The sequence below is a fragment of the Rhinopithecus bieti genome, unplaced genomic scaffold (assembly GCF_001698545.2).
Source record: "Rhinopithecus bieti isolate Rb0 unplaced genomic scaffold, ASM169854v2 scaffold_6063, whole genome shotgun sequence".
Classification (NCBI taxonomy): Eukaryota; Metazoa; Chordata; class Mammalia; order Primates; family Cercopithecidae; genus Rhinopithecus; species Rhinopithecus bieti.
Window position 1 is genome coordinate 2,942,563 of NW_016805186.1, and position 14,372 is coordinate 2,956,934.

At 48.7% G+C, this 14,372-nt stretch overlaps 1 protein-coding gene across 1 annotated transcript; it reads left to right on the forward strand.

The window, feature by feature from the left end:
* Positions 1-1,050: 1,050 nt before the first annotated feature.
* Positions 1,051-14,372, forward strand: FBP1 (fructose-bisphosphatase 1). Its single transcript, XM_017871534.1, has 6 exons — positions 1,051-1,263; positions 3,671-3,763; positions 7,523-7,663; positions 10,593-10,730; positions 11,966-12,085; positions 13,941-14,372. Exons 1-6 carry the CDS (start codon positions 1,066-1,068, stop codon positions 14,130-14,132), a joined length of 882 nt encoding a protein of 293 aa, XP_017727023.1. The 5' UTR covers positions 1,051-1,065; the 3' UTR covers positions 14,133-14,372.

A 14,372-nucleotide genomic window follows, 5' to 3' on the forward strand; every position in this document is an offset into this window, starting at 1 on the left:
TGAAACTCCAGGATCCCTGCAACTTCCATGCCCTAGGACTCCTGCCAGGGGCCCAGGGTGTCACGAAGAGAGCCCTGGCCTGGGAGTCATAGGCAGCATCTCGCCTCCACCCTGCCTTGTGGAGAAGCCCACAGGAGTCTTGGGGTCTGAGTTTTCTCCTCTATGAAATGATGCCTTGTTTGTTTTAGGGTCTTTTTAGTTATAAACCATAAACCCCTTGGCTTGGCTTGAAACTCAGGCTCCCCCCGACCCAGGCTTCCTTGCTTGCTGGGTCTCTGTATTGAGTTGTTTAACCCATGTGTTTGGGGGCCAACACTGGTTCTTTCTGGGCAAAACCGAAAACCCCCCAAACGTTTTATGTAAAAAGCGCTGACACACATACTGCAATAAACAGATATCCACTATATCTGTAGTATTAAAAATTTTCTTGGGGGAGTATGGTTGAGGAAAAAATGTTCTAAAAAGCTCCCTAGGGGAACCACAGTGAAAACAAAGTTAAGAAACACCGATTTAACCACAAAAGCGTGCAGGGCACCATGACCAGTTCGAGGTGAAGAGGCGGATGATAGCATCTCCTCCTCTCTAGGGTCTGTCCAGAGGCACCACCGCCCTTCCTGCCTCGTTCTCCCAAGCTGTATGTCCTCCTTCCTTTCTTCTAAATCTTTTTGAAAAATTTTTATTATACTTTAAGTTCCTGGATACATGTGCAGAATGTGCAGGTCTGTTACACAGGTATACACGTGCCACGGTGGTTTGCTGCACCGATCAACCTGTCGTCTACATTAGGTATTCCTCCTAATGCTCTCCCTCCCCTAGTCCCCAACCCCCTGACAGGCCCTGGTGTGTGATGTTCCCCTCCCTGTGTCTGTGTGTTCCCATCGTTCAACTCCCGCTTATGAGTGAGAACAGGCGGTGTTTGGTTTTCTGTTCCTGTGTTAGTTTGCTGAGAATGATGGTTTCCAGCTTCATCCATGTCCCTGCAGAGGACATGAGCTCTTTCTTCTAAATCTTACCGAACACTCACTTTTGGTGGGTTTATGGACACGTCTACATACTCTGGTGGTCATGGCTTATTTTTTTGTGGCTTTTGTTCCCCGAAGCTATGGCATTGCTGGTTCTACCAACGTGACAGGTGATCAAGTTAAGAAGCTGGACGTCCTCTCCAACGACCTGGTTATGAACATGTTAAAGTCATCCTTTGCCACGTGTGTTCTCGTGTCAGAAGAAGATAAACACGCCATCATAGTGGAGCCAGAGAAAAGGGTGGGTCCGAACTTCCACCGTTGAGGGTTTTAAGGCAGCTGGTTTTCTTCCCAGCTTCATAACTGACTCCACTTGTTTAGCTGAGTTGGGTTCTGGGAGTCCCTCTAGATCCCTCCTGCAGTCTTTCCACAGCTTCCACCTCATTGCGGCCGTCTCTCGAACCCTCCCTGCGCCACTGTGCAGATAAGCGCCGTGGCTCACGCTGCCCTCTCTCCAGTGGACTCCCATGAACTCATCTCCATTTCTAACTTTTTATTGCCATGTTTAATGCTCTTCAAACCCTAGCTTCTGTTGGTCATCTCTTTTACTACATCCACCAAATTCCCGACCGTCACACTGAGCCTCCTGTTGACCTGGACTGCCTGAAACTTCCACCCCTGATGCATGCATTGGAGTCCCTGGTGGTCGGTCTCGGCTTCTTCTTCTTTTTTTTTGAGACAGTGTTTTGCTCTTGTTGCCCAGGCTGGAGTACAGTGGCGTGATCTCAGCTCACTGCAACCTCTGCCTCCTGGGTTCAAGCGATTCTCCTGCCTCAGCCTCCTGAGTAGCTGGGATTACAGGTTCCCGCCACCACACCTGCCTAATTTTTGTATTTTTAGTAGAGACGAGGTTTCACCATGTTGGCCAGGCTGGTCTTGAACTTCTGACCTCACCTCGGCCTCCCAAAGTGCTGGGATTACAGGTGTGAACCACCGCACCCGGCCTTGTCTCTGCTTTGTGAGAGCAGAAAATGAATCTTATTTGTCTCTGTGTCCCACAGTCTAGTGCAATGCCTGGCACATTGGAGGGCCTCCACAACAAATGACTGTTGAAAAACGTGTTAAATGAAAGAGTTCCCAGCTTTTACAAAACAGCAATTGTCATTAAAAAACAAAACTTCTGAGATTAGAAGCACAGTTATATGGGCTTACTAACTTTCTCAGTTTGAGAGGAACTGGGAACATGAAGGAGTAGAACTAGGAAAAACAATGAGAAGATGAAGAGGCTGCCCGTCCTCACCCTGCTGAGAGGGCAGGAACCACATCTGATGAAGTTATTTCTCATCATTCCTAAAATAGCCCTACGTGCTAGACTTGAAGTTCATGTTTTTCTTAGCTGCGCCTTTCAAGGTCTTTGGCAGCTTCAGACATATAGCTTAGATTTGTTGTTTAATATTCTCCATCACTCACGCTGGACTTCCCTGTCTACCATGGGCCTTGGTGACAGGCAGGTTCCTATGTTCCGGTTTCAGTTCCCCCTGCATTCGTGAGGGAGGTCTGTGGAGAGCAAGAGGGCAGGGAATCATGTGAATCTGCTACAGACATTTAAAAACCACATTGGAAAGTGGCTAATTTGGAGATGGAAAACTCCCAGTGGTGTGCTGGTAAACTGGGTCTCAAAGCAAACAAGTCTCTGATACGTCCCCTTGCCTCTGTCAATGGTGTGAATACCCTCCCATCGTCGATTTTAAGCTACCAATGTGACCTCACTGAAGCAGAGCTGGGAAGAGATGTGCCCGGTTAGCTCCTGAGAGCCGATACCAGCCAGCTCCTGCACAGCACTGAAAACCCCACTCGAAGCAGGAATCTACAGTAGTCCCACTACCACTGCCAGTTATCTCCTTTGGGAATTACACTAGAAATTCGTTTTGTTTAGTTTTGTTTTTAGAGACAGGGCCTCACTCTGTCACCCAGACTGGAGTGCACAGTTGTGGCTCACTGCAGCCTCAAGCTCCTGGGCTCACGTGATACCTCCTGCCTCAGCCTCCTGAGTAGCTGGGACTACAGATGTTCAGCATCATGCCCAGCTAATTGAGCTTTTTTTTTTTTTTTTTTTCTTTTAACAGAAGGAGTCTGTGTTGCCCAGGCTGGTCTCAAACTCTGGGCTCAAGTAATCCTCCCGTCTTAGCCTCCCGAAGTGCTAGGATTAGGCATGGGCCACCGTGCCCAGCCAGGATAGTTTTGAAAACTCTATGCATCCCAACCGCAAGGGGCATCTGTAAGACCTCCATGAGAAGCTTCTTGCAGATCTCCACTCCAGCGAAGTGTCCGCTTCACCTCAGGAATTGCTTTTTCCTTTACGAATAAAGGAAAATGAGTGACTAACCTAGCTTTTCTTTTTCCTTTGGCTGCCAGGAAACTCAATGCAAAGTTATGATTTGACTATATCAACAATGTGGGAAGTCATGACCTACCTGTATTCTATTCCCTTCGTCCGCACCTCCTAAGTGGTGTTTTCTCTGTTTAATCATCGTGTGTGTATGTATCCGTGCATTCTCTATGCCATTTCATACCTTCCATGACAGAGTATAAGTAAGACCCACATTTTTTGAACTTTCTCTGAATTCCCATTCTTACTCCCTAATGTATACTCCTTAGTGTATCTTGCTACAACATTTTAAGGTTGTGTTTCTTTTTTCTGTGCTCAGGGTAAATACGTGGTCTGTTTTGACCCCCTTGATGGATCTTCCAACATCGATTGCCTTGTGTCCATTGGAACCATTTTTGGCATCTATAGAAAGGTAAAACGTGATATCTTCAGCACTTGGTTTGGGGACAAAAGTTAAGATTGAGCATCCAGTCCTATTTCCCTGTGGCAGAGCAGCCGGAGTGGAGATCATGAGACTCTGTGAGGCTGAAGTAGATTGTGTCTCAAGTTCTGAGCTTTTCAGCACTAATTGCATGATGAAGACCCACTAGGTTGTTGAAAGAAAATATAGGGTAAAATATGGGTGGGAAGAGAAGGATATTTCACTCTTTTTACTGTATCTTACTTTTTACGATAGAAAATGAGATTTTAAAAAAGGAGGCGGTAGAGGGTGAGTATAGTGATGACACGGTGTGAACTGAGAGTTGAGAGCGTGTGACAACCATAGAGATTATTTAGGTCAAAAGTGTCCTTTAAGTCCCCCAGTCAACGGTCCCGGGCTGAGTCCAGCCTGTGGCCTAATGTGTACAGCCCGTGAACAAAGAATAACCATTTTGATTTTTAAATAGTTGAAAAAAACTAAAGAACAATGTTTCATGATCCATTTTAAGTTTTACTCTCCACAAATGAAGCTTTAATTGGCATTTGGTCACATTCATTTGTTCACGTTGCTGCCTTTGGCTGATTCTCCGCTATACTGTCAAAGTTGTGTAGTTATGATAGAGACTGTATGGCCCATAAAACTGAAAACATTTACTATCTGTCTGTCTGCAGAAAAGGTTTCCTGAGCCTTGCTCTAAGTCGTAGAAAGCACACTGCACAGGATGAGAACCCAGCCCTGCCCCAGGTCTCCTAACACCTGACTCGGGCAGTCAATCCTCCTCCAGAGCTGCTTTTTCTGAGAGAGGGGAGAGGAGAGGAGAGGGGAGGGGAGGGGAGGCAAAGGAGGAGAGGGAGGAGAGGGAGAGGTGCACAATTATACAAATAAGTGAAAATTAGAATGGAAACCCATCCATCCATCAGGAAACATGATAAAATCCAAGGTACATCCTCTTAGCTTTAGCTCTTGTTTTGTTGTTGTTTTTTTTAAATATTTTGGGCTGGGCGCGGTGGCTCACGCCTGTAATCCCAGCACTTTGGGAGGCCGAGGTGGGTGGATCACAAGGTCAGGAGATTGAGACCGCTCTGGCTAACACTGTGAAATCCCGTCTCTACTAAAAATACAAAAATACTTAGCCACGTGTAGTGGCGGGTACCTGTAGTCCCAGCTACTCGGGAGGCTGAGGCAGGAGAATCGCTTGAACCTGGGAGGTGGAGGTTTCAGTGAGTGGAGATAGCGCCACTGCACTCCAGCCTGGGCGACAGAAACAGACTCCATCTCAAAAAAAAGGTATATGTATCCTTGCAAAGTATCAAATCCACAGAATAGCAAGAGAGGTTTGTAGCAGAATTTTTCCTTGCAGAGGAAGACTTCTGGTTAATGTGTTAACCACAACTAAAGCAGTGTTGATGTTTGCTAAGCCCATTCTCCATCTCAGTCCCTATAAATAATACTCTTTTAAGGGGGGAAACACACACACACACACACAGACACAAAACCTGGGAAATTGAGAGACATTGGCTATTAACAAAAAAAAAAAAAAAAAAAAAAAAAAAAAAAAAAATCAAGCTAGCTTGCAACAGCAGCTTGAATTATGAATGACAGAATTCTCAACAATAAGTCTCAACTCTCTTCTCAATAAACCAGAAGTGACTTTATTAAAAGACAGCGGGGCCGGGCGCGGTGGCTCACGCCTATAATCCCAGCACTTTGGGAGGCAGAGGCTGGCGGATCATGAGGTCAGGAGATCGAGACCATCCTGGCTAACACGGTGAAACCCCGTCTCTACTAAAAAATACAAAAAATTAGCTAGGCGTGGTAGCGGGCACCTGTAGTCCCAGCTACTCGGGAGGCTGAGGCAGGAGAATGGCGGGAACCCGGGAGGCGGAGCTTGCAGTGAGCCGAGATCGAACCACTGCACTCCAGCCTGGGCGACAGAGCGAGACTCCGTCTCAATCAGTCAATCAGTCAATCAATAAAAAGACAGAAAGTGATGATGAAGGGGATTTTTCCTGCTTTCTGCAGAGATGACTGTTGGCTAGAATTGCACTGTGGTGCCCATGCCCAGTGGGGCAGCATCAGTAACTGTGACCCTGCCGTGGTGACCAGGCCTTGCCACACGATTCCTGGAAAGGCACGTGGAAGGATGTGTGGTCATGCTGCATGCAGCTCCTGCTCCTGCCACAGCATCTTTCCAGGGCCTACCGACTACTACTATTTTTTTTTTTTTTGAGACAGAGTCTCGCTCTGTCGCCCGGGCTGGAGTGCAGTGGCGCGATCTTGGCTCACTGCAAGCTCTGCCTCCCGGGTTCACAGCATTCTCCTGCCTCAGCCTCCCGAGTAGCTGGGACTACAGGCGCCCACCACCACGCCTGGCTAATTTTTTGTATTTTTTAGTACAGATGAGGTTTCACTGTGTTAGCCAGGATGGTCTCGATTTCCTGACATCATGATTCACCCGCCTTGGCCTCCCAAAGTGCTGGGATTATAGGCGTGAGCCACTGCGCCCGGCCCTTTATTTTCTCTCTCTCTTTTTTTTTGAGACAAGGTCTCACTCTGTTGCCCAGGCTGAGAGCAGTGGTGCCATCATGGCTCACTGCAGCCTCATCTTCCCTGGCTGAAGCCATCCTCCTACTCAGCCTCCTGAGTGACTGGGACTACAGGTGTACACCACCACGCCTGGCTAATTTTTGTATTTTCTGTTATGGTGGATCATGAGGTCAGGAGATCGAGACCATCCTGGCTAACACGGTGAAACCCTGTCTTTACTAAAAATACAAAAATTAGGCGGGCATGGTGGCGGGCGCCTGTAGTCCCAGCTACTCAGGAGGCTGAGGCAGGAGAATGGCGTGAACTTGAGAGGCGGAGCTTGCAGTGAGCCGAGATGGAGCCACTGCACTCCAGCCTGGGCAACAGAGCGAGACTCCCTGTCAAAAAAAAAGAAGAAAATGATTAATAGTAAGAAATCAGTGGTTAGGAGCTATGTCCTTAAGGGGCTCCCTTCCCTAGTGTTAGAAAAACTCTGGACCACATGACCCAGTCGGCTGTGTTTTTAATGAAAAAATAGATTACAACATAGGTCATGTTCTAAGAGTAGGTATTATTTTGGTAACTTTTTGGTGTGTGTGGCAGGGGAGGGGGGCACTGGTTTGTGATGTAAAATGTGCTTCTTCCTGTGCATCACGGTTAAAACATTGGACAGCATCTGCTCTACCCCGTAATGACTCTGGGGAGATATTCTGAGTTCCTGCATTTCTGAGAATTCCCCTGACGTGTGAGTGATATAGACCACACGCTCATCAGGGTATGGGCTGCAGCGGCAAGAGCTCACAAAACCGATTTCCTCTCCAGACTGGCTGCCCTGCAGCCCAGTGTTAATTTGTTTAAATAAAGATGGAGTCGGCAGGTGAAGGAGATGGATGCCCGTAATAAGATTAAATTAGTGGGAGCTGGCAAGGAAGCGTGCTCTTTTTTGGAACTGATAGTGGAAAGATGGGGGAATATCACATTAGAAAGACTGGAGGAGGGCCCTGATGGAAAGAGGGATCCAGATGCAGGAAGTCTGGGTTCTGCGGGGAGGGCTGCCGTGGTAATCTAATCAGGACATTGCTGATGTGTAGGGGAAGGCCACTCAGGGAAGGTGCCCTATCTCATTAGAAGAGCACCTTGAGAATGCCTCCTGTTAGTGGTTGAACTGTAAAAAAGAATCACAAAACAAAACAAAAACATTCCTTGATTTCTTTCTTGCTCTAGAAATCAACTGATGAGCCTTCCGAAAAGGATGCTCTGCAGCCAGGCCGGAACCTGGTGGCGGCCGGCTACGCGCTGTATGGCAGTGCCACCATGCTGGTCCTTGCCATGGACTGTGGGGTCAACTGCTTCATGCTGGACCCGGTGAGAGGCCTCACAGGAGGCTGGGGGCTTGGCTGGTGTCTGTGAGCAAATGAATGCTATGCGTGGGGGATTGGCAGGGTATGTGGAGGTGGGAGATGACGCCCACTTAGGGACAGAGATGCTGATGTGTGGTGGGAAGGGGGCAGGAGACGGAGAGACAGTGTATGCCTCCTCAGGAGACTGTGGAGGTGAGAAATGGCATCTCAGAGCACAAGAGGGGCCTTTGTTCCAATGTGGATTCCTCAGAGCAGCTGTTACTCAAATGGCCCAAATGCCTTGAGTCCAGGCAGCCCATAGGAATGATGAAGTGTGCTGGGGAAGGAGGGCCGGGAGCCAAGGGTGGAACCAGGGTGAACTGAAGATTTCCAGCAATTACAATTGGGAAGAGGGGGCCCGCCTTGCCAAGGCTTCTAATGGTTCAAGAAACACTGGATTGTAAAAAACATAATGTTTCTACATGTGTGCAGCACTATGCTGCCAACTAAAATGCATTTATGGACTGGATGGGGCTGCAGATATTCCATTTCTAGCTTTTCTACTTTAGTCACCAAAAGGCTGTTTTCCTGAGATGAATGGGTGTGCCAACTGAAGCAGTGGACGGCATTGTTTCTTCAAAAATAGCTTCCACATTTATTTGTGTACATTTACACAAACCTTTAGTTAACTGGTGCGGTCTTTCTTTCTTTCTTTTTTTTTTTTTAATACGGAGTCTTGCCCTGTTGCCCAGGCTGGAGTGCAGTGGTGCGATCTCAGCTCACTGCAAGCTCCGCCTCCTGGGTTCAAGCAATTCTCCTGCCTCAGCCTCCTGAGTAGCTGGGACTACAGGTGCCCGCCAACACACTTGTATTCTTAGTAGAGACGGGGTTTTGCCATGTTGGTCAGGCTGGTCTCAAACTCCTAACCTCAGGTGATCCACCCACCTCAGCCTCCCAAAGTGCTGGGATTACAGGTGTGAGCCACTATGCCTGGCCAACTTTTTTAACTTTTGGAGATATCCTCCTATGACATTAGTGAACTGTGTATAAAGTGCTTTTTGCTGGCAAACTGAACCCCAGGAACAGACAGGGAGCGGGAACCCTCTGTGGGAGACAGGCTGCTGGAGGTGAGGCCGGGTCTGTGTGTGGCGGGAAGGCTAACTCAACACAGGCTGCCTTTGTCCCAGGCTGTCAGGAAAGTGGACTTTCACCTCCTTGGCAGCATGGGCACTTACCAAATAAACGAGGGTAGGGTAATAGCACTAGTTCAAGTCTCCAAATGTGGTGACCTGGGTAGGGGTGGGGTGGGGGGGTTAGTGGCAGAACCAGAGCAAAGTTCCACCTGAGCCCAGGAAGCAATTTCGGGCCCCACTGATGTTTGCTGGCTGTGACTTGCCAGGCCCTGACTCTGCTTCCCATTCTTCTGCTGCCTTCTCTTGTTACCTTTGAGTTGGTGGAAGCAGAGAAAACATTAAATCTCTTCTTGTTTCCAGATTGCAGGCCAGCATCTCTGTAGGGAAGTTTCTGTGTGTTTGACGGTCTTTTGCCCTCCTCAGTCCTAAATGTCTGGAAGCGCAATGCAGACCTGCTGGGATTTGATTCTATCCCTTCTGCCTGCTGCGCCTGACGGGGCTGAGCCTCCCACCAGGGAGATGCTAAGTGCTTCCTCTTTGTTTAGGCTTGCTGCAAAGCCAGGCTGATGGTTCTGCTGAAACCACTCCCACAGCTGTACCTGGGTTTCTAGTGGCTTTAACTTTCTGGGAGCTTTTATGCTTCGTCTCCATACACAAGACTTCCCTCCTTTGCACCGTGGACAGTCTGGCTGGGCCCTGCACGCTGCACCCAGCCTCTGTTGTGAGATGGTTTTCTTTTCTATACGGTTTTTTGAAGGACATTTATTTTTCTACCAATGATAAAAGAATATTCTGGTATATTCGTGGCCAAAAGTTTTGAAAATATTAAAAAAGGCATAAAAGTAAGAAGGAAGAATCACTTCCAATGACTCCTTTCAATGACCACTGTGAATTCTCCCCTCCCTCCCTCCCTGTCTGTCTGGTTTCAGTGTACTCCATGTGGGTAGGAACCAGTTTCTGCTGTGGGAATAAATGGCTCGGCAGAGAGGTGTTGGTGGGGCTTTTTTCTTTTTCAACTCTTGTGTCAATGTCAAGCCCCTTCTAAATGGGTAGAGCCTCTATCACCCTCTTGCCAAAAACACACAGGAACCCATACAAATCCTCCATCTGGAGCAATAGGACTTCTGCAACACTTTCCCCCAAATTCAAATCTCCTCTGAAAAGCCTAAAGCTTAAAGGCATAAGCTTCACCCTGGGCTACGTGGGAGGAGGCAGTCTGAGAAAAACTTCGCACGCCAGTGAGCAAAGGCATCGGAAGTTACGTGTGCCAGACTCAAACTCAGGGTTCCGCTTTGTTCTATAACAACGCCCAGAAAGGAGAACTCACATCAGGATAGTAATGTAAAGCCGAGAACAGCGCTGAGCACTTGGGTGTTATGCAGGGACTGATCCTGCAGTTGCCGTCTCTCCTGAGAGCCCACCTCCCACCTGAACCAATGCTTTCTTTCTGTTTGGTAAAGGCATACACATTTTATATTGCTTTGGACACACGATTCTTTCTTTCTTGCAGGCTTTAGCAGTCTGCTTTCCCTATTTTTATGTGGTTTCTTTCCTTGTTTTACTGAAATTATTTGCAAACAAAGTTGAAAGTCTCCGTTATCACCCTGGCGGCTTCTGCAGCATCCTCTTGCCTCCCCTACCCCATTCACAGCTCCCAGAGAGTCTGGCAGGTGTCGTGGGGCCCCAGGATGAGCGGTGCCCGTGGGCCACGACCCCAGCCCAGCGTAGCCCAGCATAGCCCAGCCCATCGCTCGCCTCATCCAGGCCTGGGGGACACGATGTGCTCGTCATCTCTCCACCATTCCTTCCTTGTCTCAAAAGGCCATCGGGGAGTTCATTTTGGTGGACAAAGATGTGAAGATCAAAAAGAAAGGTAAAATCTACAGCCTTAACGAGGGCTACGCCAAGGACTTTGACCCTGCTGTCACTGAGTACATCCAGAGGAAGAAGTTCCCCCCAGTAAGTGAGGGCCCGGGGAGGGTGGTGCAGGGTCTGGGCATGTGGCACCAGGGGCTGTTACGGAGGCAGGGGCATCCCCCAGAGATGAAAGGGATCCTTGGGATCGAGGACCTTGGTCCTCATGTGGGGCTCCTGAGCGGTGTGGAAATCTGTTGGTTGATGACTTACCTTAAAGGGGAAAGGAAGCAGGGATGGAGTGGATCGGGCTTCCATCTACACTGAGCCCACGATGAAGGTCTCACCTCAGTACTGGGGACTGGAATTCTCACCCTGTGACATCAAAAGTCAGTCTCCATTTCAGCCTTTGCTACTTTCTCTTGGCAGAAGAAAATTAGGATAATAAAGTTAACCAAATAAATGAATTCATGGCAGTAAAACAGTTTCCCTTCTGGGGTCCATGGTCCCAGATGGTATGAAATGTGGTTCCCACTCAAATGTCCGCCGAGTGGTATCTGTGCCCCGCCAGGCCGGCCCGAGGCGCATCTATCAGTCATCTCGAAACCGAGAGTGCTCATCATGGCATCTCCCTAAAGAGGTTACAAGCTAGTGAATATGAAGAGAAGAAATGGCTGAGTGTGGAGCTTGCTCTATGTCGAATATCTGATTTTGTCCTTTCTTTGTTTAAAAGCCATTGGTGGCTGCTATTTGCTAGAGATGAAGCTCAAATGTTTGCAGGGCATTTAAGGAGCCTCAGATCTGCTCCAGGCTCTCTCTCCAGCTTACTCATCTCTCCTTTCACCTTACCCTGGATTCCTCTCCTGCCCTCAACCTCCACACAGGCACCCCCGAGTCCCACAGGCCCCTCCTCCAGGCCCATTTCCCTCTCTACATTACTAAGAAGACTCTGGTGCAGTTTCCTCTCCTGTAAATTACACACTGCCTCCCACCCCTGCCCAGTTCCTTAGCTTGGTAACAAACTTCCTCAGCCTTTGAGGTGTTACTAAATGGTACAGTTTTTGTAATGCCTGCCTCAGCCCCATAGCCAGAACCAACCAGACCCTCCTTGGGGCTTCGGTGGGTTATCTGACCTACTGGGAGATGGTGAGACGCTGTCTCCATTTTTCCATTTTCTATTTACTGGGTACAGGGTTCTAATCCACTTTTTAGCACAGCCCCAAATACATACCTCGTAGGTGCTTGGTGAACGGATGTGGAATCAAAGAAACTCACGGACACAAAGAAAACTCTCTGTCTTGTTTTCTGCAACCCTAATTCTTGCTGGTCTTAACTTGCAGGATAATTCAGCCCCCTATGGGGCCCGGTATGTGGGCTCCATGGTGGCCGATGTTCACCGCACTCTGGTCTACGGAGGGATATTTCTGTACCCCGCTAACAAGAAGAGCCCCAGTGGAAAGGTAAGGGTGTCCTCTGGAGTGGGAGTGAGGAGCAGATTTCACTTGCAGCCCACACGATTTGGTTTAGGAAGAAGAAGGCTCTGCGAGCTGTTATGCTCCATGCTACGTTGCTATGTGTGTCTGCGGCATATTCTTTTGTGGATTAAAGGTAAAGCCAGATGATAGCAACTAAAGATAAAAATAGTCTCTTGAGAGCCCTTCTAGTGCTATGGCAAAAGAGAATGAATAGTCGGGACGAGGACTGAAGGTCCTTAGGCTTCCAGTGGATACATGGCTTGGCTGGGGCAAAATGCATTCCATTCATAAAGTGAAATGGACCAGCCTCACTTCCGAGGCAGCGGATCAAATATGTATCCCCAGTAGAAGGTGTAAAAGGTGTAAAACAGGTGACTAGTGAGTCAGCATCCGCTACTGGGAAAATGATACCTTTTAGGGAAAGAATCTCTGGGGAAGCCTGGAGCATTCAGGTGAGCCGTCGCCACGGACTCACTCGCCCAAGCCCACGGCGTTCCCAGCAGGCTGCAGGGTGGCTGTGCTCCCTCGTGCTCACTCAGAGCCTCCCTGCTTTCCTTCTGCCAGGGCGACAGTGTGCTTCCTTCCCAAGTATTGTGTCCTTCTTACGTTTTCCCAGTGGACAGATGGCTTTTTAGACAGAGTCTTACTCGTCACCCAGGCTGGAGTACAGTGGCGTAATCTCGGTCCACTGCAACTTCTGCCTCCTGGGTTCAAGTGATTGTCCTGACTCAGCGTTCTGAGTAGCTGAGATTACAGGTGCCTGCCACCACGCCCGACTAATTTTTATATTTTTAGTAGAGATGGGGTTTCACCATGTTGGCCAGGCTGGTCCTGAACTTCTGACCTCTAGCGATCCACCCACCTCGGCCTCCCAAAGTGCTGGGATTACAGGCATGAGCCACCGTGCCTTTTTTTTTTTTTTTTTAATGCAAGAGGAGAACAGGAACAACAGTCCCCTTAAACTAGTTGGAAACCTCTGTATTTGGATGTCTTTGGGTCTGTTTGTAGCGTGTGGCATCCAGAATGAAGGCATTTCTCTTTCCTGAAACCATCATCCAGCCGTAGCTGCCTCGGGCATCTCAACCTGTGTGGTTAGCCTGCTTTCCAGCACTTTTCTCTAAAGTCCCCCCGAATTGTTCCTGAACACAAATACTGAGGCTCCTTTTTTTTGGTTTTTCAAAACTAACCATGACACCTATGTGGAAATAGAGTCAGGAAACACCTGCAGAAAGCTGTCGCTCAGTAGGCAGACTGCATGAAAAGGCATACGATAAAAAAGTTAATATTTAAAAGTCAATGCCGAGACGTATAATACACTGAATTCCAACCCAGTAGCCTTCGGAGAATCGTAAAAGGAATGCACACAGAGCTGCAAACAATATCACACTGTTTGGAGGGGCCGGTCTGCTCTCCAGATGTCTGCGGCCAGACACCACCGCGGATTTTTTAAATGCTTTTAGAATAGGCGAAGCTCCATCCAACACACACAGAATCACTCATTAAGTCCCGTTTCCATGCTATAAAGAGAAGGTAATGATCACTTCTGCCAAAATGTCATTCTGTCCAGTGTGCAGGTGGTCTGTCTCGCCTATGCATCAGGTAATCTGTTCCTGGCACTGGCTTGATGAACGGTTGCGTTTAACCAAACGGTTATAACCGTTTTGTCTCAGATGCAACCTGGGGTGGGAGGACACTTTCACAGCCTCACAGGAAGGAAAAATACAGTATTTGTTGTTCCCCTGGAATCTCCCACCAGCTCTGCACGTTTGGCTGCAGAAAAGTCTCTTTTCATGCAATACTTTCCGATACGAGGAGGCCGCTGCCCGGCCTTGTTTTCCAGCTGAGACTGCTGTACGAATGCAACCCCATGGCCTACGTCATGGAGAAGGCTGGGGGAATGGCGACCACCGGGAAGGAGGCCGTGTTAGACGTCGTTCCCACAGACATTCACCAGAGGGCGCCGGTGATCTTGGGGTCCCCCGACGATGTGCTGGAGTTCCTGGAGGTGTCTAAGAAGCACTCTGCCCAGTGAGCACCTACCCTGCCTGTCCCGGAGAACTGCCTCTGCCTGGGCCTGTTGCCTCCCACAGCAGCCCCCCGACCTGCTGTGCCCCTTACATTCCTAGAGAGCGGAAATAGAACGCATGGCTGTTTCCACCGTCCAACGCTGTAGAATGCCTGGCACTCCCTAACCAAGTGCTGTCTCCATAACGCCACTGGTGGCAAGATGCAGTTTGAGTGGATGGAGGAGAAATAAACTTATTCCTCCCTA